We start from the raw sequence: 23,304 nt of genomic DNA, 5'->3' as shown, positions 1-23,304 counted from the left end.
GAGCCTTCTGTTCTCCAAGCACGTCGCCGCGATCAGGCATTTAAACACACCTCAGAGCTGTCGAGAAAACCTAAACCAAGCCTCGTGAGTGCTTTTGCTCGACGAGGCACGCTGACTGTAACGGTTCAATTAAGGGAGAGGGTGCTTTCATCATGCCACGAAGTGAAATCGAAACACTAGCTGGAGCTCGGGTGGCTGTGACTGACGTGATGTCGCAGCAGGGTGTAAGAACTCATCACTTATCTCTGGAATGCTCTCTTCTTTTTCTGCGTCTTCTTCTTCTACTACTTGTTCTATGTACTTCTAGCATGTGTGTATTCAAGCAAGATAACAAATTAGGGCTTCTATTAGACTTGGAAGTAAGTTTGAACGCAGTGACTTGTCTCGCCGTCTCTCCTCAGTTCGTCTTCGCGTGACGTCTGGCAAGCAACCAACACGGTCGGAGTCATAGGAGAGGTTTTTTTTTGTTGTCGCAGGAGATGTTTTTGTTTTGTCTTTCTCAATGTTGTAATTCAAAGCTTTCAGAGAGCAGTCACCACCACCATATGTCGCTCTGCGGCGTTAACAGGAAAAAATACAAGGGGAAAAAAAACTACTCTTTTATCTAAATTGGCTGCAATCACCCTGAGGGTCTCGCTGGAGTTTATTTATTAATTTTCTTAAGATGCCATACCTGCAGCGGCTGCCTATTAATTAGCTAAATTCATTATTTATTTTACGCACCTGTCATCATTTGAGAATAACGTGGCTCCTGTAAAAAGGCACAGCAAATGGAAGCTTGTATACTGGCAGATGGAATCTGAGTTTAAGAGGCGTAACCTCCCAGCGTGAGAAAAGTCCTGCCAAATTTAAACCGCACAAAGGAATTGGAGAACATTTGCCACGACTTTTTCCTTGAACCTGGTAACCGCCATGCCTCCGAAATTGTAGAGTCCAAGCCTGAAAAATTATTCACTCACTCAATGATTTTATTCAGGGAACATAATAAAAACTGGAGAAAAAAAAAGTTTTAAAATGGGAGTAGTTCATCATGAATGTTCAATTGGCAGTGTAGAGGGAAAAATAGATTTATCCAAATCCCTTAGCATTCATTAGGGGTGTAGCGTTATGTTACACTTAAGTCAAGATCTGGTTAGATTCATGATTCTGGCTTCACGATTCAATTCGATTAGATTCTCAGAATGTTTTGAACAAAATTTAAACGAAGAAAAATGCAGATTAAAGAGACTCAATAATAATAAAAAAATATTCTGAATCATAAACAGTGCACAACAGTGTGAACTTTTGTCTGTATAAAACTAAATGAATAAAATTGCTATGAACAAAGGATTGATATTGTACACAAAATGTACTACGGCTTCATCGTGATCTAAAAGATAAATAACTACATTTATAAATTCACCAAAAAATGTGATATGATCGATTAAATCATAACGAGCTCAGTAGCAGAGCTTGAGGTGTCATTTTTAACTAGTAAATAGAGCTCCAAAGGCGGCTAAAATGCCCGGTTTCTGCATCCTCTTTCTTGAGCACTGTAGACTGCAGGTGAGTGGGGCTGGTGTCATTGGAAAGCTATTTTTAATGGTTTATAATGGTGCATAAACCTATACTGTGTGTTGGTCATTGTGATCCGAAGCTATCGGTAACTTCACAAGTGCAGATGATTCCCAGTATTGCCACAGACTCTCCACGAAAGAATGTGACCAGCGTTCTCTCTATATACTAAAACTATATATTATGGGTTGTGCAGACTGGGGACTCTGGTGTTCAAACAGTGCAGTTGCATTAGAGTCATAATTAATAGAATGCCGATTTCCATTATGTGAATCGCAGACTTCCACGATGCACGTCATCGCATTTTTGTCAGGATGGATCGTTTCACCCCTAGCATACATACTACAGATTATAGTGTAGTATGTATTTAAGTAATATTGCATTGTCTGTATCTACTTTCCTACTCAGTGGTTTATGTACTGTATTTAGCAATACTATACAAGAATTCCACTTCTTTTAGTGTAAACTGTCTGTGTTCTTATTATAGTGTTTGAGTATGGCAAATTTAGATGTCCATCTTAAGTAAAGTGTTGCAATTAGCAATCAATGAAAGCCAAATGATGTGTGTTTTGGATCAGTGTTCATATCAGTGGTTTGGAATTGATCTCTGTATTGGTATTGGGAAAACATAAAGTGGTATCAATCATGTCACTTACATTGAAATATGTAAGCATGAAATTTCAGAGAGTTTTGATTAAATTTCTATAACAGCAGCTCAGACAGTAGTTACACCTGTAATTCAAAGCGCAGGTTGATAGTAATGCACTAATCCTAATATGCCATCATTTCTATTGTAACAACTCGCATAGATACTTTTATGGCGGACGCTCCACATAAACGATTTAGAATATGCCTGTAGTTGTTGATCTGGTGAACGTTTCTGTAAGGACATGTTTATTTAGGCTTCATGGATGGAGTCTCCAGTGTCCGTGTTATGTAACAGGTAAAGCTGTAATACTTTTTGTGTTTTTCTAAAAGCAGGCAACAACATTACGGCTAATGAAGAAATATATCGTATGATGCTTCGCTATATAAATCGCAGCACATGCAACAGGGCTAGAAAAAGAAAAGAAAAGAAAGTACACTTTTTGGAGCTTCTTCCATGCGGTGTGTTTGTTTTTTTTTTTGTTTTTTTCCCCCCCATAACCAGCTCCAAGTCCATTTGGCTGTTTAGAGATGCTCACACAATCACATGCTCATTGTTTCATTTCTAACACAATGTTCAAGATGTCAGTCTTGACAATAACGATAACAACAGCTTCACCAGGTACCGCATCACACTTCCTGTTCGCAATATGTTGCCTTCAGCACTCCTCCACAGTCAGAGCAAGCCATCTGTAAATAAGTGGATATAAGCCCATTTATCCATCCTGCTTTCTTTCTCCAGCCTCGCCTTTAGCAGCTCTTTTAACCCGCACAGATGAATTTTTGATTGCTTTCTTAATAGTCGACAGGAGGATAATTATTTTTTTAAAATCCATGCGAGGTTATGAGATATCACTATATATCAGGCTAGGCAATGCAAGGTGTGACTGCGTAAAAGTAATTGTTTATTGACAATGAAATAAAAAGAGGGATGATGTACATTACCAAGGTTGTAATCTCGGGGAAAACGCCCGAGTGGCTCGTTTTGTTTGGATCATGGCGCAAATATTTTAATTACGCCCGATCGAATGGGCGATGCTATATGCTAAATATTGATCTCTTGCATACTCTTGCTGACCAGAAAGATCTGCCTGTAGTTTATAACGCATATGCTTTATTGATTTAACGTTGTGTGTCTGGACAGAGGACTTACGGAAGCACAGCTGGTCAGGGATCCCGAGAGAAATGCGCCCCATCACTTGGAGACTTCTATCAGTGAGTATACTATATCACTTTTTGAAGGTTTGCTTAGGCTTGGTTAGATTTCTATCATAACTTAAAGTTGTATTTGATGTTGATTTTAATTTTCTATAACAGCAGCTCTGACAGTAGTTCTGGCTACACAGGTTTATATTAATGCGCTCGTTTTAATACGTTATCATTTCTATAGTAACAGCAGATTCACAGGGACTCGTATACTTGTGTACATATTAAATAATCAATATTTAACGACGATGAATGCATAATCATTGATATGGAATTGTTGATGTCACTATAAATGGTTCAAATGATGTCATTTTTTAATTAATTCATCTAATGTAATCATTAGTAAATTTCTGTGGTAGAAGAGGAATTAAACACTTCACTAAGGACATGCTGTTATAGGGAAATGATCAACTGCAGGGGGGTAACAGTAACACACTTCTCCTAAGCACATTCATTTCTCAATTGTTTTGTAAAGTTTCGTGTAAATGATTATAAGCCAAACCAAACTAAAAATCCCAGCCAGATTTACTAAAGTTTTTCAAAAGTACAAGGAATGTCCGAAACGTTCCCCGACACAGCTCGTTTGCATTTAGCGACGCCCACAAAACTCCATAGAAGGTCAAGTGCACAGAGGGCTGGAAACACAAAATGACAGCGAAAGAACAGTGGAAGTTATTTTGACTCACTTCTATGCCAATAAAAAAACAAAAAAAAAACAAAACAGTGAGCAGTGTAACGGTGTACCTGAAAAGGTCAAAGTTAAAAAAGACAAACGACTGAAAAGGTCAATTAAACAAAGACAAAAAACAAAGGAGATCTACAATCAACAATGAAGAAAATATCTACACTGGACCCAGGTGATCATAGATCACCAAGCACGTCACACATAGATACTGCTATTTTAAAATAGCAGCGGAAGCGGTTTATAAGCCAGCATTTATCCTCCGATAAAAATCACACCGGTCTTTACAAATCCTTTCCCTCATAAGCGTGACTTTAATACTCCATCAGCTGGGGCATTTGTTTACAGATTACGGCTATGCGTAGAGAGACCGGCCCGCCCTCTGTTTCTATGGCATTATTTCTATGGTCCTAATTGAATTAATAGTTTTATTCGTCTTCATTTATTTGGTTTATGTTGTTAATTAATGCCAATTATATAATATGACTGGTTTTCACTAAATGTTCTCAATGGTATTCTAAGGCCCTGACCTAGTGAAGTAGCCTGAGGATGTGTTTTTGATAAAGACTCCAAAGCACTTCGGTAAGTCTCGAGTTAAGGGCATCTGCTGAATGCTGTAAAAGTAAATTAATAAGCAATTTAAACTTGACAGTATATTCCATATATTAAAGTGCAGTAATTCCTGGACTTGAAGTCAATCAAGTCGAGGTTTACATTAGTTAGTCTTCGAACGCGAGTAGGATACGAACGTGTTTCGAAATGACAGGATTTTCATGAATACAACGTTTCTTGTGTAAATGCTCCTACGGACGATTGATGGATAAATCCGTTCGTATCCAGCTTGATAAGTGAGACCCGTTGTTGGGTAAATGGATGGCATACTAACCTATTACACCCCATGAACAAACTGGCTTCATGAAAGCACACACAGCTCGGATGATTGTGTGGGAAGGCTGATCTACAGGTTGGACTTAACACATCTGTAGTTTGCTCACGCGGTCCATAACACAGAGTTCCACAGAATGGATTAAACGCCCTTAAAACCCGCTGTGCTTCACAGAGCATTTGCAAACAGATTAGAGACAGAAGCGTATACACAGCGAGTGAGGATTTTAACTACACACAACATTTTCATGGCAGGTTTTTTTTTTCTTCTTTTTTTCTCTGTGCTGTACATGCACAGGAGGACTTGTGTTTACACAAAGCACTCACCCCAATCATTTGCATTCTATTTGCGTTTACATTGGCATTTAATAGCTGTTGACAGAATGAACAAGGATGCAAATGAGTTGTGAACGCGAGCAATCATCTCTCTCTCTCTCACACACACACACACACACACACACACACACACACACACACTCGAAGCTTCAGACAAGCGCTGATTGAGTGCTCGCTAAGTGATTCTGAATCATAGTTATTATTTGACCATCCAGCATGAGGTAACACTGTGGTTTTGTTAGTTCCTGCGAGAAAATAAGTGTGTAGGAGATGAAGAATGAGAAAGGTGGGCCCGTTTTTTTGTGAGCAGAAAACAATTGGGAAAATACGGCACAAGATCATAGCATTGGTGTGTGGATGTAGAAAATACAGCTGTGGGACAAATTAAAGGATAAAATGGTGGCTTGGTTATGCTGTGGGGGGCATTTACTTATTTTTCTGGCACGCTTTCGCATCCACTGGTCTGCTTATAGAGAACCATCTCTGCAAATCAATAGCAAGTTCTTCTGATTGATCACCTTTATTCTGTGATGAAACACTTCTATCCTGATGGGCGTGGTCTCTTCCAGGATAACTCCGCCCCCATCCACAGTGCATGAAGGCTCACTGAATGGTTTGATGAGGATGAAAATTATGTAAAGCCTTTACCTGTTAGGGCCTCCACACTCAGTACATCTCAACTAAACACGTATGGGAGATTTCAGAGTGATGTTAGTAAGCGCTGTCTACCACCACCACCATCAAAACATTTCCACAGACTTGCCAAGGCACCTTGAAGCTGTTCTCATGGCTCTTGGTGGTCCAACACCTTACTAAAACACTTGTTAGTTTTTCCTTTAGGGTGACATCCGTCTGTATGCATTCAGTTATTTTTTTTTTCTGTAAACCTGGATTAAACCGGCATCATTGTACAAAATTCAGCTTCTCTTATTCCCTTTAAAAATGACAGTGGTGGAGGAGAGCGCTGTCTAACACGATACTCCAAAAGCATATGATCAAAACATTCGATGAGCCCTTGTGTCCTGTGTTTGGGGGCGGGGTCATCTTGGAAGACACCACTCCCATCTGGATAGAAATGTTTCACCTTAGGATAATCCTAATGATATACAAAATGGGCATAACTGTTTTGAAAAGTGCTGGGGACAAGAATGATGGCAACGCCAGAAGACATCGTGCGTCTTCTCCTCTCATACCCGTCTTATGCTCTCCTTCTGTCTCGCTCTCTCTCTCTCTCTCTCTCTCTCTCTTTCAGGGCTACCTGCCGGCTAATATGGAACGTAGGGAGCTGGTTCTCCAAAGGAAGCGAGAGGAGTATTTTGGCTTCATCGAGCAGTATTACCACTCCAGAACAGACGAGCACCACAGAGACACCTACCGACAGGTAACATCCAGCATACTCCCTGACTATTTAGAGCTCACTTTCCACATAACATTTTTAATACTGCATTTGTCTTGGGACACTTAAGGTAGCTCTCACAGATTTTGTACGTTCATAATCCACCATAAACATATTAGCTTAATTAAAGAGAAACCTACTCACGCAAAAGCTTCTAGATGAACGTGTTTTAATTAGAGGTCGACCGATTCAAGAAAGCACTAGCCTTTGGGAAAAACATGAGTGTAGCTAGCTAGTAGACCGCTTTATTCTGGTTTATTTATCATGGTGGATCCTGAGTTTGTCCTGTAAACACTGGGGACAAGGCAGGAATACACTCTGAATGAGACAACATAACTTCCAAATGCATAACATGTATTATGCATTTTAAAAACAAACAAACAAACCAAAAAAAAACGCCTTGACGGCCATTTTGTTTTTCAAACCAGTCACAATTTTCGATTATTGTCCCTTTTTGTTGTTGTTGTTGTAAATCATGTTCTTATTGGTTTAAATTGACATTTTGTATAATATTTTATACAGATTTTTTTTTTATACAGACTGTTAAGAGCCTGCTCAAGAGCTAAGTTATTATTTCAAATCCCAAGACTACCAGAGAACCAAAACCTATGGGTATACAGAGCAGTGGAGTATAATTTTTTGGCTTGGCATTAGCACAATCTTTTTAGTATTTCAGATATTTGTACTAGTATCTGTATTTAGATTAAAACTAAAGTGGGCGTGGCCTATAACAGTTTTTTTTTTTCTAGACTGTTTATTTAATACCACTAATGTAGTTATTATTTTTGTTTGTACCTGCTTCTAACAAACTTGGTTGGTTCTCTTTCCCAAAGTATAAACAAGTTAGTCACCTGACCAGACAGTTACAAAGGATTCGTATCTGACCACTAGCTCATGTCTCACGCCTGGGTTCAATTCAATTCAGTTTTATTTATATAGCACTTTTAACAGTGGACATTGTCACAAAAGCAACTTTACAGAAATGACTTTTTTTTTTTTTTTTGTTACCACGTGAACCTTTTTTTTGGCAAGCTTTCTGAAAGGGAGAAAAAAAAAAAAAGCAAGTAGTATTTGTATCTGTTTAGAACACATTATCTGTTCATTCCGAATAATGTATTCGTATTCGGTTACATCCTAATGGACACTGAATAGCAGGCAAGACATTTTCTCCCCGCATGACCTTAAGATAGCTTCATATTTACCTCAGCGGGTGTGAATGGCCAGAACTTCAAATAACAGGCGAACAAGGTCGTGGAAAATGAGCGCACTACTCGCTGTGTGTGGCTCCCTGTACAAAGTCTCACTTAATAACCGGAGCTTATATAGCATGCGTTATTAATGGGGGCGGCCGAAATCGATAAGCTTATAGGTTATAAAAGTCGGGTTAATGGTGCAGAACTGAGACTTGGCAGCCATGTACTTGATTCTTTTCTTTCTGTTCCATCGTTCTGCGGGATGGAGCTGCCCTCAGCCCGGAGCACTTCATTTCCCTCAGCGCCGCACAAATGGGAAGCAGACCTTTAGGGCTGTTTATGAGGTTGTACTGAGTGGTCTGAATGGCCCCTGGCCGTCTGCAAGACTCTAAATGACCTTTTAGTGTTGACATCGGCTCAACGGCGGGAACGCTGCCATCGACACGAATACAGATGCGGTGCACTCCGCTGGCCTCTCTCTGACCTGACCATATGCAGCCATTTCATTTCCAGGCCTGCTTGGTGCAATTCGCCAAAATGTCTCATTATATACAAAAACAACGGCTAATGTCTTCTTTGTGCTTACATGTTTGATCCAATTTCTCAGCTGCAGATTACTGCATTTGTAATCTTTTCAGTAACGCTAGAAGACGATATAAGGCAACAGAACGACAATAACAGTTAGAAAACAGAAAACTGGAAAAACGGTTAAGAGACGGGGAGGGTCGGATGTGCGTGTTTGAGGAAATGGGATACAAGCGAGTGGTTTATTTCTAATCCATTTTGGAGTTATGTTTGTTTTCATGGCCTATGGATCTCTCTGAGTGGGCTCGGCTCGTTATGAAGTCCGATCGATACTGCGTTGTCGAGCTTGATTGATTTCCCGAGCTTACTGTAAGAGCTAAGGCATGAAACTCTATTTAGCTCATTCTGGCTTTTATTGATTCACCCTGAGTTTTGCCATGAATGCCCATGTTTTTAGACACACTGAATTGTGTGTGTGCGTGGGTGTGTGTGTGTGTGTTTTTTCTCCAGATTCACATTGATATCCCTAGGACGAATCCGCTGATTCCATTATTCCAGCAGCCGCTGGTACAGGAGGTGAGTCCTGTCCTCTTTTCTCCATTTGTCCTTACAGTCATCCCTTCTTTTCTGTAAACACTGTCTGTACAGACAAAACAACACTTAGATTTAGTTCCTCTTTTATTTACACAAACATGCAGAAGTTAAGCTCTCCAGTTCCTCTAACATGACAATCTACATTTTCTCTGTTTAACTTTAAGAGGAAAAAAGGAGGAGAATAAGGGAATAATTGTTTTTACCTGCTTTATTATAAGTGATCAGGAGCTAGCTTCTTTCACTTCTTATAAATGCAACTATAAATTGATTAAAAGTATGACGTGCCATTCATTAATTGTAACAGTCCGTCCGTACAGGTTTTTTTTTTTTTGTGATTGTTTCAGCCAAAAATATTCGATTTTGTTCATGTTTTTTTTCAAAATTTGTGATGCCGTTTGCTGAGTTTTTTGTGCTGTTTTTTTGCGTAAAAGTACTTGAATTGAAATATTGCGCAGTCTTTCACAGTCAGTACGTCTACATGGACAATAATAATCCAATATTAACCCGATTAAGACGATACTCTGATTAAGAAACTAGCATGTAAACAGCGATTATTGATGACCTTATTCCGGCTAAAGTCATACTCAAAGTAAACGCAAATGGAATTAAGACGTGTGGAGTATTCCTGTTTTACTCACATTATCGACATGTATTACAGACATGTACACACCTTAATCACACTATTAATGTCGTGTGGCAGTTTTCACCGCATTTTGCGACAGGACACGATCACACACGGCAGTGCTCAACCGTTTGACGGCAAACAAGAGAGCACGGCTGCGTCCCAAACCGCGTACTTATCTCCTATATAGTAGGAGAAATACATGTATTTCGGCTGATATATAGTAGGTAAGTACGCGGTTTGGGACGCAGCCCACGGCTTCGAGCAGTCGTCTATATGCACGTATAGCATGACAAATAATTAACTGCACTTGAAGCTTTCTTAAAATTAAAAATGAAACACACAAAACTGTATACGGTACCATAACGAAGACAGACTGTATGTCGATATGTGAAATTCTGTTGGGAATGTCGGTCGGCGTGGCGCGGTGACATAATGACGTGTGCCGTTAATCGATCTATGTTCTATAACATGTAAAACAGGAACATGAAAGGAGTATTTTAAAAGCGACTCATGTAAACACCTTAATCACAATATTATCTTACTCAGAGTAAGCTCAGTAATTAGATTACTGCTGTCGTACTGCATACGATGTCATGTGGTGATATTTTCCTGACATCCCTATCAGCAATACAGTAAAACATAGTCCTGGTTAATTCACAACTACATCAGTAATACATAAGCACAAATTCTTCCCTGATCTTCGAGAGGCCAAATTTGTCTAATTTAGAGCGTCATTTACAAATTGCTCTAATTGAAGACTGTGTTAAAGAAATATACATTTCTTTATCAGTTTTCACTGGCACTACAGCAACAGTTCTTAGGCTTCTTTTATATTATTATTATATTTTTGTGTGTGTGAAGCCAGCAGAGGGATAATAGGCTGAAAATCATCTGGAGTATTTGTTTATAAGCCAACACTTGGCTTCTTATCCCAGTGTAGAACCTTATGCTGACCTAGCACTGCTCAAATAACACATCACAAATCCCATTACTGGATTTATCTTCTAGTGTTATCCTGTATGAAGGTCATCATATGGCATTTCATTGCTGTACAATGTTATCTTCAATAGAGGCAGTCTGGATTCCTTATTCGTAAACCAAAATGTGGAATTTCCAGTAGCTGCCTAAACAACACTTTGAGGAAAGACTTTAAGTTTGACGTTTTAAAGCTGGAATATTTAACGTAAAATTGTGCACAGTCAACAAAAATGCAAAAAAAGTGTATCAAGAAGAAAAAAAAAAAGAATCCCAAATGGGTTGTTTAATGGGTGACGTGAAAATTTGTGAAATCTGTAGAACATTGGCTTGAAATTGTTGAAACGCTATCATGCTAAATATTATTTCTTGTTAGCGACACAAACTTTTTATGAGCATCTCAACTGACAACATTCAGTCTTGGAAACTAAGATCCGAATTGTCTTCTGTTTATTTCACAATAGACTTGAGTTGTACAGTTTGTGCTGAAGAAAGAGCTGAGTAGAGACGAGCAGATTTGGACACTATATGCTGATTCAGGATCTTTACATAATTGCCGGAGAACTTTTTCTTATTATTTATGAATTTTTGGTTGAAAGAGAACTTCCTTTCAGCTCGTCACTGATAATATCGTCTTCCTAGATAGGTGCTCAAATTAAGGTGCATTTCGTTGGAGGTCAGGAATGGATTTCCCACAATTCTGTGCTTCAGTACTTAAAAAAGACAGAGTTATTCACTTGTTCACTCACTCACTCACTATCTTGTTCACATACTCACACGTTTCCTCACTCATTCACTTACTTGTTCAACTCGTTCACTAACTCACTCACTCACTCATTCACGCATTCATTCACTCTCTTGTGCACATTCTCACGTCTCCTCACTCATTCACTTACTTGTTCAACTCGGTCACTCAATCACTCATTCACATTCTCATTCGCATACTTACATTTACTCATTCACTAGCTCACTTGTTCACTCACTCACTCGTTCATTCACTAACTTGTTCACTCTCGTTCACATACTTACACGTTTACTCACTCACTCATTCCCTTACTCATTCACTGTCTTGTTCACATATTTACATGTTTACTCACTCACTCATTCCCTTACTCGTTCACTGTCTTGTTCACATACCCACTGACTCACTCACTCATTCACTCGCTTGTTCACGTACTCACACATTTACTCTCTCACTCACTCAATCTCTTGTTCACATACTCACACATTTACTCACTCACTCACTCACTCTCTCACTCATTCACCCTCTTGTTCACATACTCACTCACTCACTCACTCACTCATTCACTCTCTTGTTCACATACACATTTACTCACTCACTCAATCAATCTCTTGTTCACATACTCACTCACACATTCACTCTCTTGTTCACATACACATTTACTCACTCATTCACTCTTGTTCACATACTCACACATTTTCTCACTCACTCACTCTCTTGTTCACGTACTCACACATTTACTCACTCACTCATTCACTCACTTGCTCACACATTCATTCATTCACTCACTCGTTCACACTCCTTCACATACTCACACATTACCCCACTAGTGGAGCAAAAAATAAAACAAACATTTTGCCATATTGTATCCAAAATGCCACTTACTTAATATTAATTCCGTGTTTATAGAAGTGTTGCACAAAAGCGATATTCCTCTCGCATTCAAGCCCCTTGGGCTTGCGCCTGTGGCCGAATCACAGCTGTGCCGAGATATCTCACTCTTATAGTATAAGTATATCTTGCTCATACAATATTGCTATCCATACAATATCATTCAGTGAGAAGTAGGACGCTACAAAATGGCTGCACGATAAATAATGATATGTATGGTAAATAGGGACTGAATTTATACATGTCATATGTTGTCAGTTTGTGGAAATGAAACCGAACATTTGTCCTGCTTCATGTTGCATAGTTCACTCCGTTGTTTTGTATTTAGATGTTTATGCACCATCCTTGCTGGCTGTTGTAGGTCACACCCTATGGATGTATAGCAGTGCTTTTAGTCTGGATATGTCTAATGTTGTGCTAAATCTGGAGATATTCAGTATAATCCTATATTTCTGAAGTTCTGAAAGGACGTAACGGGTTTAGTCGGTTTATTTAGAGTGCAGGTTATCATGATTGGGTTTACTGTTGTGCAGTGCTGAATAGGTAACAACAGGGGGTGCTATGGCTGTGTCGTGACATTTCAAACCATAGTGACTTAAATCCAGTCAGAAACACGTTCTGTTGAAACTGACGAACGTGGTATTAAAAAAAAAAAAACAGCATTCACTTTTTATAAATACTCTCACTGGGTTTCATATATATGAATTGAATATAATGCATATATGTCATATATATTCATGATACATCCGCTACCAGTTTTGCAATTTCTTTCTTTAGGAATTGGTTAGAACTGCTTTTCATTCACTTATCACATGTATCCTAAGTGAAACTGCATTCTGAATCACTTACACCAAGTATACATTCTTTATACACTTTCTACTGGTGAATATTATGCACTGGGATAAGGATATACAATACATACAGTGTTGCATAGTTTGCATACAAAATGAAGAGGATTATAGAAACAAAAATACGTGTTAACAAATTGGTTAAAATATTAGTAGTGAAAAAAAAAATCAAAAGGTTTCATAGCTCTGAAGATAGAAATGGTAATGGCAAAACTTCACTTCAAACAATTTCTGAATTTCACCTTATGTTTTAGATTGTCTTTTGTTTTCATTTTAATTGCATTTTTTTTTGTTTGTTTGTTTTCGTAGACAAATTCTAAAATAATTCTAAAACCAGTTTTCTTCCAGAAACCTTTGGGGATGTTAACCTTTTGCACTTAGAAATATAAGTATATAAAAATAGATATTTTTTTCTGTGTGGTAGGTCTTTGAGAGGATTCTGTTTATCTGGGCGATCCGACATCCAGCCAGCGGCTATGTGCAGGGCATCAATGACCTCGTCACACCTTTCTTCGTCGTCTTCCTGTCTGAGTTTGTGGGTAAGTCTAGTACTCTGAAAGGGGTGTGTGCGTGTGTGGAGCAAAACAAGTTATAAAGCAGACAAAACACACCAGCAAAAAAGACGGTACAACAGTGACTTCAATCATTTTTCATTTCAGTGTTTACCAATATATTTCAGTACAGGAGGGATTATCAGACAGCTGTTATATAAATAGATAACCATGATAATGGCATAAATCGCTGACATCCAATCAGCTACCTGTTGCTATGCAGTTTAACATCCCAGGGTGACACCATTGCTCCATCCTTCACATTTTTTCTAAGATTACACTACATGTTTTGTTTTTTTTAATTTCTTTATATATATATATATATATAGTATCTAGTTGCTCAGTGTTTAAGAAATGATTGTGTGATGTGATTAAAAGCAAGGACTGTAAACTAAATTATCATGATAATAATAAAAAAATACCATCATATGTGCCACACCTATTTTTGTTAGTGTTCCAAATCAGACATTTTTGGCCAATAATAAAAATAATAAAATAATAAAAATAATAAAGAAAAGACAATTAGCAATTTTTTAAAATTAGTAAATTCCCTTCACTGTCCCTACAGATATACAGATTTTCTTTCCTTCCCTGCACTACAAAACCTCTCAGTAATTAGGTTCCCTCGATAGGTTTTGTCAATACTGCTATTGTTATTGGGACGATTTATCTGGTTGTAACTTTACCGTTACAAAGGTGGGGGAGGGGGGAGCAAAAACAAAGCAGTATTTATTATCATCACAGTCCAAATTTGCTCTTTTAGCAGCACTGTATTGTACACCACACTATTAATTATATCTTTAGCCCTATCTGATGGGATTAGTGTCTCGGGATGACATTTTTACCTGTCTCCTAAGACATCTGTCTTATGTCTAGACCGCAGTTAAATTAAGTTTGGGTGAGTGAGGTTCTGTTTTGTTGTTTTTCCTACAAACCGACATTTTTGCATTGCACGTGATCATCCTAACCCTAACCTTTTTCCAAAAAGAAAACCGTTTAGCTAAGAGATTATCCTTTATACACTAACCAATTTGTAGCGATACTTTGTCAGAAAACTTTGTGTCATGCATTAGCCTTGTAAGGAATGTTAAAAACAACAGGGTATGTTGATTTAAGAAAAATACTCAACATGGGGTGGTGTGAAACGGTCTGATTCGGCTGTGGCTCAGGTGGTAGAGCAGATTGTCCACTAATCGTAGGGTTGGCGGTTCGATTCCCGGCCCACGTGACTCCACATGCCGAAGTGTCCTTGGGCAAGACACTGAACCCCAAGTTGCTCCCGATGGCAAGTTAGCGCCTTTCATGGCAGCTCTGCTACCATTGGTGTCTGTGTGAATGGGTGAATGAGACACAGTGTAAAGCGCTTTGGATAAAAGCGCTATATAAGTGCACCATTTACCATTTTAAGTTAATGACCGTTACCACCGCAAAGTTGATTATTTTTCTAAAGTGTTATTCGCCTTGTAACAGTGGTTACAGTTATTTATTGATTTAAAGAACAGCATCATACTTTTATCCATTTTCAGTTACTTTTAATGTGTTGAACATCAACAAAACAAGTCAGCTTCTGTTATCACTTATAACTGCTATGGACAGTTTTTCTCTCGTCAGCCTCGCCTTTTACTTTCTGTTGAAGTTAATACGATGAAAAATGCAGCTTGTCATGTTACTGACAAACCGCACAGCCCTCTATCCTAAAGAATTTCCCATGTCTGAAGACTTAGAAGTTTATATCTGAATACGACTCAATAAATAAGTAAAAAAAATCACAAAAATACTCTATCATGGATATCAAACAATTGCAAACACAACACAGGTTTATTAAAAAAAAAACTTTGTTAATTATAGGTGTGAGCAATTATTGGCACCCTTTTAGTCAGTACTTTGTGCTACCTTCCTTTTCCAAAATAACAGCTCTGAGTCTTCTCCTATAATGCCTGATGAGGTTGGAAAATACATGTCAAGGGATCTGAGACCGTTCCTCCCTCTATACAGAATCTCTCCAGATCCTTGAAATTTCGAGGTCCACGCTAGTGGACTCTCCCTCTATAGTTCACCCCACAGGTTTTCTATGGGTTTCAAGTCAGGGGACTAGGATGGCCAGTAAACCATTTTTTGTGTTGATTCTGATATCCATGAGAGCAGAGTATTTTTGTGAAGTTTTTGAACAAAACATCAAAAGGTTCAACAATACAGAACATTTTTCACAGCCTTCTTTGCTCATATTTATCAAGGGTGCCAATATTAGTGGAGGGCACTGTGTGTATGTATGTATGTATTGCTCCTGGTTTTACACATTTAAAACCGGTTCTTGTTTGTGATTGGTTTCTGGGTGCATTGCTATACGCATCACACTTTGTGATGCTCAAGTGCTCAGGATGTACAATAGTACTTCACGACTTCACGCCCAGTCCTTCAGAGATGCAGAAGAGTTCCCCCAGCTAATTATCTAATTATCAAGCACTTTGTGAATTAAATTAACTGTCTTGGACTTGTGAAAGCACTAACCTGTGCTGTGCTGTGGCCAGAACTCAGAGTAAAAATGCTGTCCAATAGACGTGTGCTTTTGCGAGTTACCTAGACTACCATATGATTTTCACCATACTGTATTTGCATACAAGTTGTGCTTCCATCCAAATGGTTAATATACACCGATCAACCATCGCATAAAAACCACTGACAGGTGAAGTGAATAACATTGATTATCTCGTTACACTGGCACCTGTCAAGGGGTGGGATATATTAGGCAGCAAATGAACAGTCAGTTCTTGAAGTTGATGTGATAGAATGAGAAAAAATGGGTAAATGTAAGGATCTGAACGACTTTGACAAGGGTCAAACTGTGATGGCTAGACGCCTGGGTCAGAGCATCTCCCAAAACAGCAGGTCCTGTTGGGTATTCCCGGTATGCAGTGGTTAGTACTTACCAAAATGTGATGCTCTGGGCAACATTCTGTTGGGACACGTAAAACCTACCTAAACATTGGTGCGGTCCAGGTACACCCCTTCATTCCCTAATGGTAGTGGCCTGTTTCAGCGGGATAATACACCCAGCCTCACTGCAAAAATTGTTCAGGAATGGTTTGATGAACCTAAGTAATTATAAGGATTATTTTAAAGCTGCAAGCAGCGATAAACGGGCCCTCGCACCCTGGTGCACGTTGGGGCTGCTCTGCCAGGGGAAAGCCATTACATTTTTTTCTTTTATTTTGAGTTTATATAGTTGTTTTTGACATATTTTCCTGTTGCCAACATGTGGCGCTATGACTATAACTGAACATTGGCATGTAAATAGCCTCAGGCCCGGATTCATATCAAATATGTGAAGTTTTGGTACAGATTGAACATTGCATGTTTGATTTATAACAACTTCCTATTTCCTATAGCGTGCTTTAGCATTTAGCTAAGTGATTCTAGCATGTTGCTAGCATATTTACCACATGCTGGCATATTTTTATATGTTGATAGGAGTGCATCACAGTGTAAAACATGTCACTTCTTGTTGCCAGTAGGTGGCACTATGAATATAACTGAATGTTGGAATGTAGATGTCTTCAGGCCGGGACGTTTATCAAACTTTTGACGTCTGGAGCAGAATGGACATTGTCTGTTGGAGTCATAACAACTTCCTGTTTCATGGCGAACCATCAAACTTTGTGAGATCGCCACGCCCACGCCGTGTAGCAAAAACTCAAAAGCTTTGCAATTTAGCATCGTCAAGGCCTTTCGATGAGACTGTACGAATATGACGTCAATCTGATGAAATCTCTAGGAGGAGTTCGTTAAAGTACGAGGCCTGGAAATGGCAAAATCTGAGCAGAAATTTAAGAAGGAAATCAAAATGGCTGACTTCCTGTTGAGTTTAGGGCATGGGTTCAAGAGACTTTTTTGTACGTATTGGCATGTTACACATGTGTACCGAAATTTGTACATGTAGGTGAAACGTAGTGCGAGGCGCACATTGTTGAATTTTGTAGGTGGTGCTATTGAGCCATTTTGCCACGTTCAATTCTGGAGCCCCAATCAAATGTTTCACCAGTTCTGATGCGTGTGCGACGTTTCGTGAGTTTTCGGGTATATTTAGGCCCTCTAAAATGCGATTAATTTGATAAAAGAAGAAGAAGAAACGGAGCAGATCCAATAAAGCCTCACACCATCGGTGCTCGGGCCCTTATAATGATTCTATCTTTCAGCGTGTCACAGAAAAGGTTCTGCCTCATTAATTTAAGCTCAGCGGGAAATCTTAGTGGAAAATATGACTTAGGATTTTATTTTTGACAGGCAAGTTTTACTGTGTCATAAAATATAACAGCCTATCAGGATGCAGTGTGCAAATATATATGCGATGCGCAGGCGTTTACTAGGGGAAGGGAGCATAGGGTTGGGGATTTGAGCTCATGCTTGCAGAAGGAGGCAGATAGCGCTTTCCTCTGAGTGTGTTAAGGTCCTTTCACACTGAGCGCGACATGATAAAAAAAACATGAAACGATTGGTCACCTTCCTCTAATTCGCGCCTGCACGATAGGTGGCACTGACCAAGAATGCATTTTATGCCTTCACACTAGGTGGTGCAATCCACTATTTGGCTGATCGGCCTACCGTCTTTTACCACTTTGAAGAAGAATCACTTAAATGTTGGCGCGTAGCACCACAAGGTACACAAACTGTTGAGGAGCACAGAAAAAGAAAGAAAATGGATTGCGCTGTGACTTTTATCAACAAGTTCTCTGTTCTCAGACACCAACGATAACAAGAACTCAACATCCATTCTCTTCTCTCTTGCAGAATACGTTCCTTCAGTGTTTACACTGGTTTTCAAAAGAGCTTTCTGCGCTATATCGCCACCAATCTCGCCCTTTTGTGCAACAGCAGCGGCTCTGGCACGTGATCTAAAGCTCAAATCTAATTGGACGGGCCGTTTCATCGCGGAGCGATGCGGGAGGGAAATAATCTACACACCGATCGGAAAAAAAATCCCACTTTGTCGAGCTGCGAATGATCGTGCCCGGTGTGAACAGCTCCATAGGGATCTATTGTTTCGATTCAAGAGCGTCATCGCGTCGTTTATTTGCGCTCAGCGTGAAAGGCCCTTTAGACTGACCCATGGTGAGGCATGAGCAGCAGTTCGAAAAGATGCGGTTGGCTGGCTTCGTGTGTCTTGGAGGAAGCACGTGATCGCCTTGACTCTCCCAGTTTGGTAGCTGTTGTACAGTATGAGAGTGGAGAACTAACTGGTGGGTTTTATGTTTACATACTACATTCTTTACCTGGGGTCATTTAATTTTTTTTTAAATGTGTGATTTAAATCATTTTTTCCCATACACGCTGGTTAAAATGGGGCCACTTTAACAGTGCAGGTTTTTCATTAAACGGAAGCTAACATTATCTAAATGTTGAATTAGCATAAGCAGGGACCAAATGGGAAAAGGTCAGTTCAAACCACAGTGGCTGGAGAGCAGCAGATACTCAGCAGTGACTGACAGTTCTTACGTTGCCATAGCACGATTTTCTTCATATTTTATGAGATTTTTTTTTTTTTTTTTTTTTTTTTCCTTGCTGTGGAGTAAACACAAATAGAAAATGTTTACTCCATGTGACTTGGTTTGAAGTATTCTTATAGTTGTCGCCACTGCGAATATTGTCGTGAAGTTCATTTGAAGTTATTTCAGCAAGTCTAAAATTGGTGCTACTGAATAAGTATTAAATTGGTGCTGTGCCCCGGATATTGGCCCAGGATTCATTTCTTTATTAGGGCTAAAGAAATTCAATACATCATGCAGTTATGGTCTCTAAGATATTGCGGCCAGGTATCTGTACCTCATTTCCAGTAGATCTCGAGTGCATGTGTCTTGGTTGCGTAACCTGCCTATGGACTGAGATCTGTTCAGCCACTGAAGGGGATAATCGGAGCCTCGTCTGTCTCATTGCTATTCCCGGGCGCGCCGCAGACTTCCTCCCTCCCCTGCCTATTTATTTCCTTTCCTCTGCTGTGAAGGTTAATTACTTCTAGATAGTTAAGGATTACAGCAGAACAAAAAGGAGCGCATTGATCTCTTCCCGTGTGTGCCAAGCCTGCAATGTCACCAGTCCATACAGATCGGGACGTAGCCTGAGATTACCTGGAGCACTGATCGATTTCTGGTCATTTTCTTTCTTTCTCTCTCTTGCGCGCGCGCACACACACACACACACACGCACACACACACTCGTTCTCTCAGATCTTCTTTTCTTCTTTTTTTCAAATCTCTTTCTCTCCCAGTTCTTCCTAAAACTCATTACTGAAAGGTAGGTTTTCCATCGTAATGCATCGCTCTGCTCTGTTTGGGGCCTTTATGGTCCTGATTTGTGTGTGTGTGTGTGTGCGCACGAGGCTGTAAGACTGAGCCAAACGCTCAGGTTGAATGAGCTTCATTGATCTTCAGGGTTTCCAAAGCGGGTGAGGCCACTCTAGGTGTGTGTGTGATCGGAGCACTCGGCCAATCAGAGCCCCTGATCACGCCGTGCTTAATCCCCACCCTGCTCTCTTTGTATCATTGTTCTTCTGAGGAACTCGGGGGCTGCATGGCTCAGTGACTTTCTAGGACTGCATGACTCGCTTCTGCCGTCCCTGAGAGCCTCCTCGGAGAGGACAGTGTCTATTGGTGTGTGTCGGTGTCTCTGTATGTGTGTGTGCATGTGTGAGAAAGCAGTATCAGTTCTCCTGAGCTAGTTCAATAGTGGGAAGTGAAGTGTTTTTAAAAAGCCAGCAGGCTCAGGAGTCACAACGCCGTTTTGATTTAAAGTGTCCGTATTGATGAGCCATAGCATTGGAATTTGAGAGACAGATCGGGAAGCTGTGTGTGTTTGAGAGAAAGAGTGTGTGAGGAATGGCGGAAAACGGAAATGCAATCCAAATCCAAACCATCTAGATGTGCAAAAAACTCTGTATGAGACAATAATTCGATATCTAGCAACTAAATTATGTAAGAAAATTTCACAAGATTGTACGCTCAAATTCACGGCCTCGTTAACTCCAGATGTCTTTTAGTGCTGCTAATCATGCCTTTTTAAAAATAAACAAAAACAAACAGATGATCTTGTAGTGGTGGGATGCTGCACAGTTAAACACTGCCCTGCATTTCAGATGAAAAGCTGCCTCATCATGAGCAGCCAACACTTTACACTGATCCAATTTGTTCGCTTGATATAAAGAACTCCTGCGGCAAGTCAGTGTGAAAATTTCAAATATAAATACAAGGGAGGAAAAAAAAAAAAACACTTGCACTTGGGTCATGGAACATGGATAGGACAATAATCAATGACGGTGCGGTCTGATGTTTTGTTTCCCATATGCCAGAGCAATTTGCCAACAATTTAGCAAACAATCAAAGAATGTAATGCTGTACTTTTATCAATTTATAGTTGCATGTGAAACGTCCACACAACAAAGTGGTGCCTGCCACCCTTTACGTTATTGGAGCTTTACTGTAAATAGTCATTCCCTCACCAGCCTCTTTCTACTCTTTATTGAAGTTTATAAGAACACCTTGTCAAGTTACTAAGAAACTGGAAAGCACCAGCTCTTCTGTCCTGAAGACTTTCCTGTAGTGGGAAACGTCCTGACACTGGAGACTCCTTCCATAAATGTTAAATAAACATCTCCTTAGTGAAAACGTTTCACTTTGTTAAATAACAACTTGATTTTAATCCATCTATTATTAAAATCAGAAACAATATATAACAGAACAATTAAATTAATACAAACCTGATTTGCCATGCAGCACAACTACTGTCTGAGCTGAAATTATAGAAAATTAATCAACAGCATCTGACCTATCAAAATTGAGAATTGAACAGCTCTGTAATATAAAATATTGAGATCAGTTAAGATTTATCCTATGGGGGAGGACAACAACCTTGCAGCATCCCACTCTAATAAAGCCATGCAAACAGTGATATTATATATCAACACTCTGCTCAGTCATTCAGCACCAAATTCTGAGTAGGAAATGCTGAGTAGGAAATGCTAACGAAATTATAACTCTTCATGTTGCGCTATAAAATAAAACAACTCAAGCGTGCTCACACCACGGAAAAGAGTTCCTTAATGAACAAATAAGAACACACCACAGGAGGGTAAATCCCATCAGTCATTTCCACCAACCAGGATAATCATTATCATAAGAGGAAGTGCAGCTGTGTCTCTTCCTAGTACATATTTAAAATCCATTTCATAACGTAAGCATGTAGCAATATACACTGGGATTTAACTTGTATAATTTACCAGCTTCTAATAGGCTATTTATTAAATCTCTCCAGCAAAAGCTGCTGGGAAGCCCAACCCCCTAGGCGTCACTAAAATGAATGTTGGGTTACAAGGTTAGGTAGGTTCTGAACAAGTCTGACAAGAGATTGGGCCCCCAGTGGTGGCAGAACTGCACGAATGCCCTCTATGCCATGGTTCTTAGAGTCTTGATCAAATGTATAATTTGGTGCAAAATCATCAGATTTCCAGATTAGCTTTTGGGTCTGAAATTTGCTTCTTTGGGTTAATGTAGCTTCTTTTCCAACAAGGTTACACCCTGAGACAAGCTCCTCCTCCATGTAACTCTCAACTGTCCTCCGTCTCCCCTCATCAGACTGATGTCTCAAAACTTGTCCTCTCTAGTCGTCCGACAACCTGTCCTCTAGACCCTATCCCTTCTCACCTTCTTCAGTCCATCTCTCCCACGCTACTACCTGCACTCACACACATCTTTAACACATCCCTCTCCATCGGCACATTCTCTACCTCATTTAAGCAGGCCCGGGTTACCCCACTGCTTAAAAAAAAAACAACACTTAACCCTGCTGCAGTTGACAACTACAGACCTGTCTCACTCCTCCCTTTTCTGTCCAAAACCCTTGAAAGAGCTGTTTTTAAACACCTCTCCACTTTTCTCACACAGAACATCCTCCTGGACACCAAATAGTCTGGCTTCAAAAGCAGTCACTCCACAGAGACTGCTCTGCTTTCTGTCACTGAAGCCTTACAACTAGCAAGATCAGCCTCAAGATCATCTGTCCTCATCCTACTCGACCTTTCCGCTGACTTTGACACTGTGAATAATCAGATCCTCCTGTCAAGTCTCTCCAGCCTAGGCATCAAAGGAACGGCTCTGCGCTGGGTGGAATCCTGTCTCTCAGACAGATCCTTCAAGGTATTGTGGAGGGGAGGGATTTCTGAAAGTCAGCAATTCACAACTGGGGTTCCCAAGAGATCAGTTCTGGGTCCACTGCTCTTTTCTCTTTTCTACATCTCTGGGGCCTGTGATTGAGTCTCATGGCTTCTCACATCACCGCTATGCTGATGACACCCAGCTCTATTTGTCCTTCTAGCCTGATGATCCATCTGTCTCAACATGCATCTCCTCCTGCCTGTCTGACATCTTAAACTGGATGAGGGAACGCCTTATAAAACTTGCGCAACTTGGCAAGAACTTAGCTTCTCGTCATCCCAGCCTGCCCCTCAATCAATTGCAACCTCACTGTTCAGCTTGGCTCAACCACACTCAAGCCAACCAGGACAGCCAGAAACCTTGGGGTGACATTCGATGACAGCTTAACCTTTACAGACCACATTCAACAACTGCATGATCCTGTAGGTTCATTCTGTACAACCTCAAGATAATCAGACC

General features: G+C 39.9%; 1 protein-coding gene across 1 annotated transcript in view; it reads left to right on the top strand.

Moving 5' to 3' along the window:
• tbc1d22b (TBC1 domain family, member 22B) overlaps positions 1 to 23,304 on the top strand; it is a 55,402-nt gene that overhangs the window by 14,122 nt on the left and 17,976 nt on the right. Inside the window, exons 4-7 of the mRNA XM_053625640.1 lie at positions 3,344 to 3,414; positions 6,561 to 6,689; positions 8,933 to 8,998; positions 13,522 to 13,636. Of these exons, the coding sequence (XP_053481615.1) occupies positions 3,344 to 3,414; positions 6,561 to 6,689; positions 8,933 to 8,998; positions 13,522 to 13,636 (381 nt within the window). The remainder of the gene's footprint in view (positions 1 to 3,343; positions 3,415 to 6,560; positions 6,690 to 8,932; positions 8,999 to 13,521; positions 13,637 to 23,304) is intronic.

Source organism: Ictalurus furcatus, chromosome 5 (assembly GCF_023375685.1).
Source record: "Ictalurus furcatus strain D&B chromosome 5, Billie_1.0, whole genome shotgun sequence".
Lineage (NCBI taxonomy): Eukaryota > Metazoa > Chordata > Actinopteri > Siluriformes > Ictaluridae > Ictalurus > Ictalurus furcatus.
This window is presented reverse-complemented; position numbering and strand designations above follow the sequence as displayed.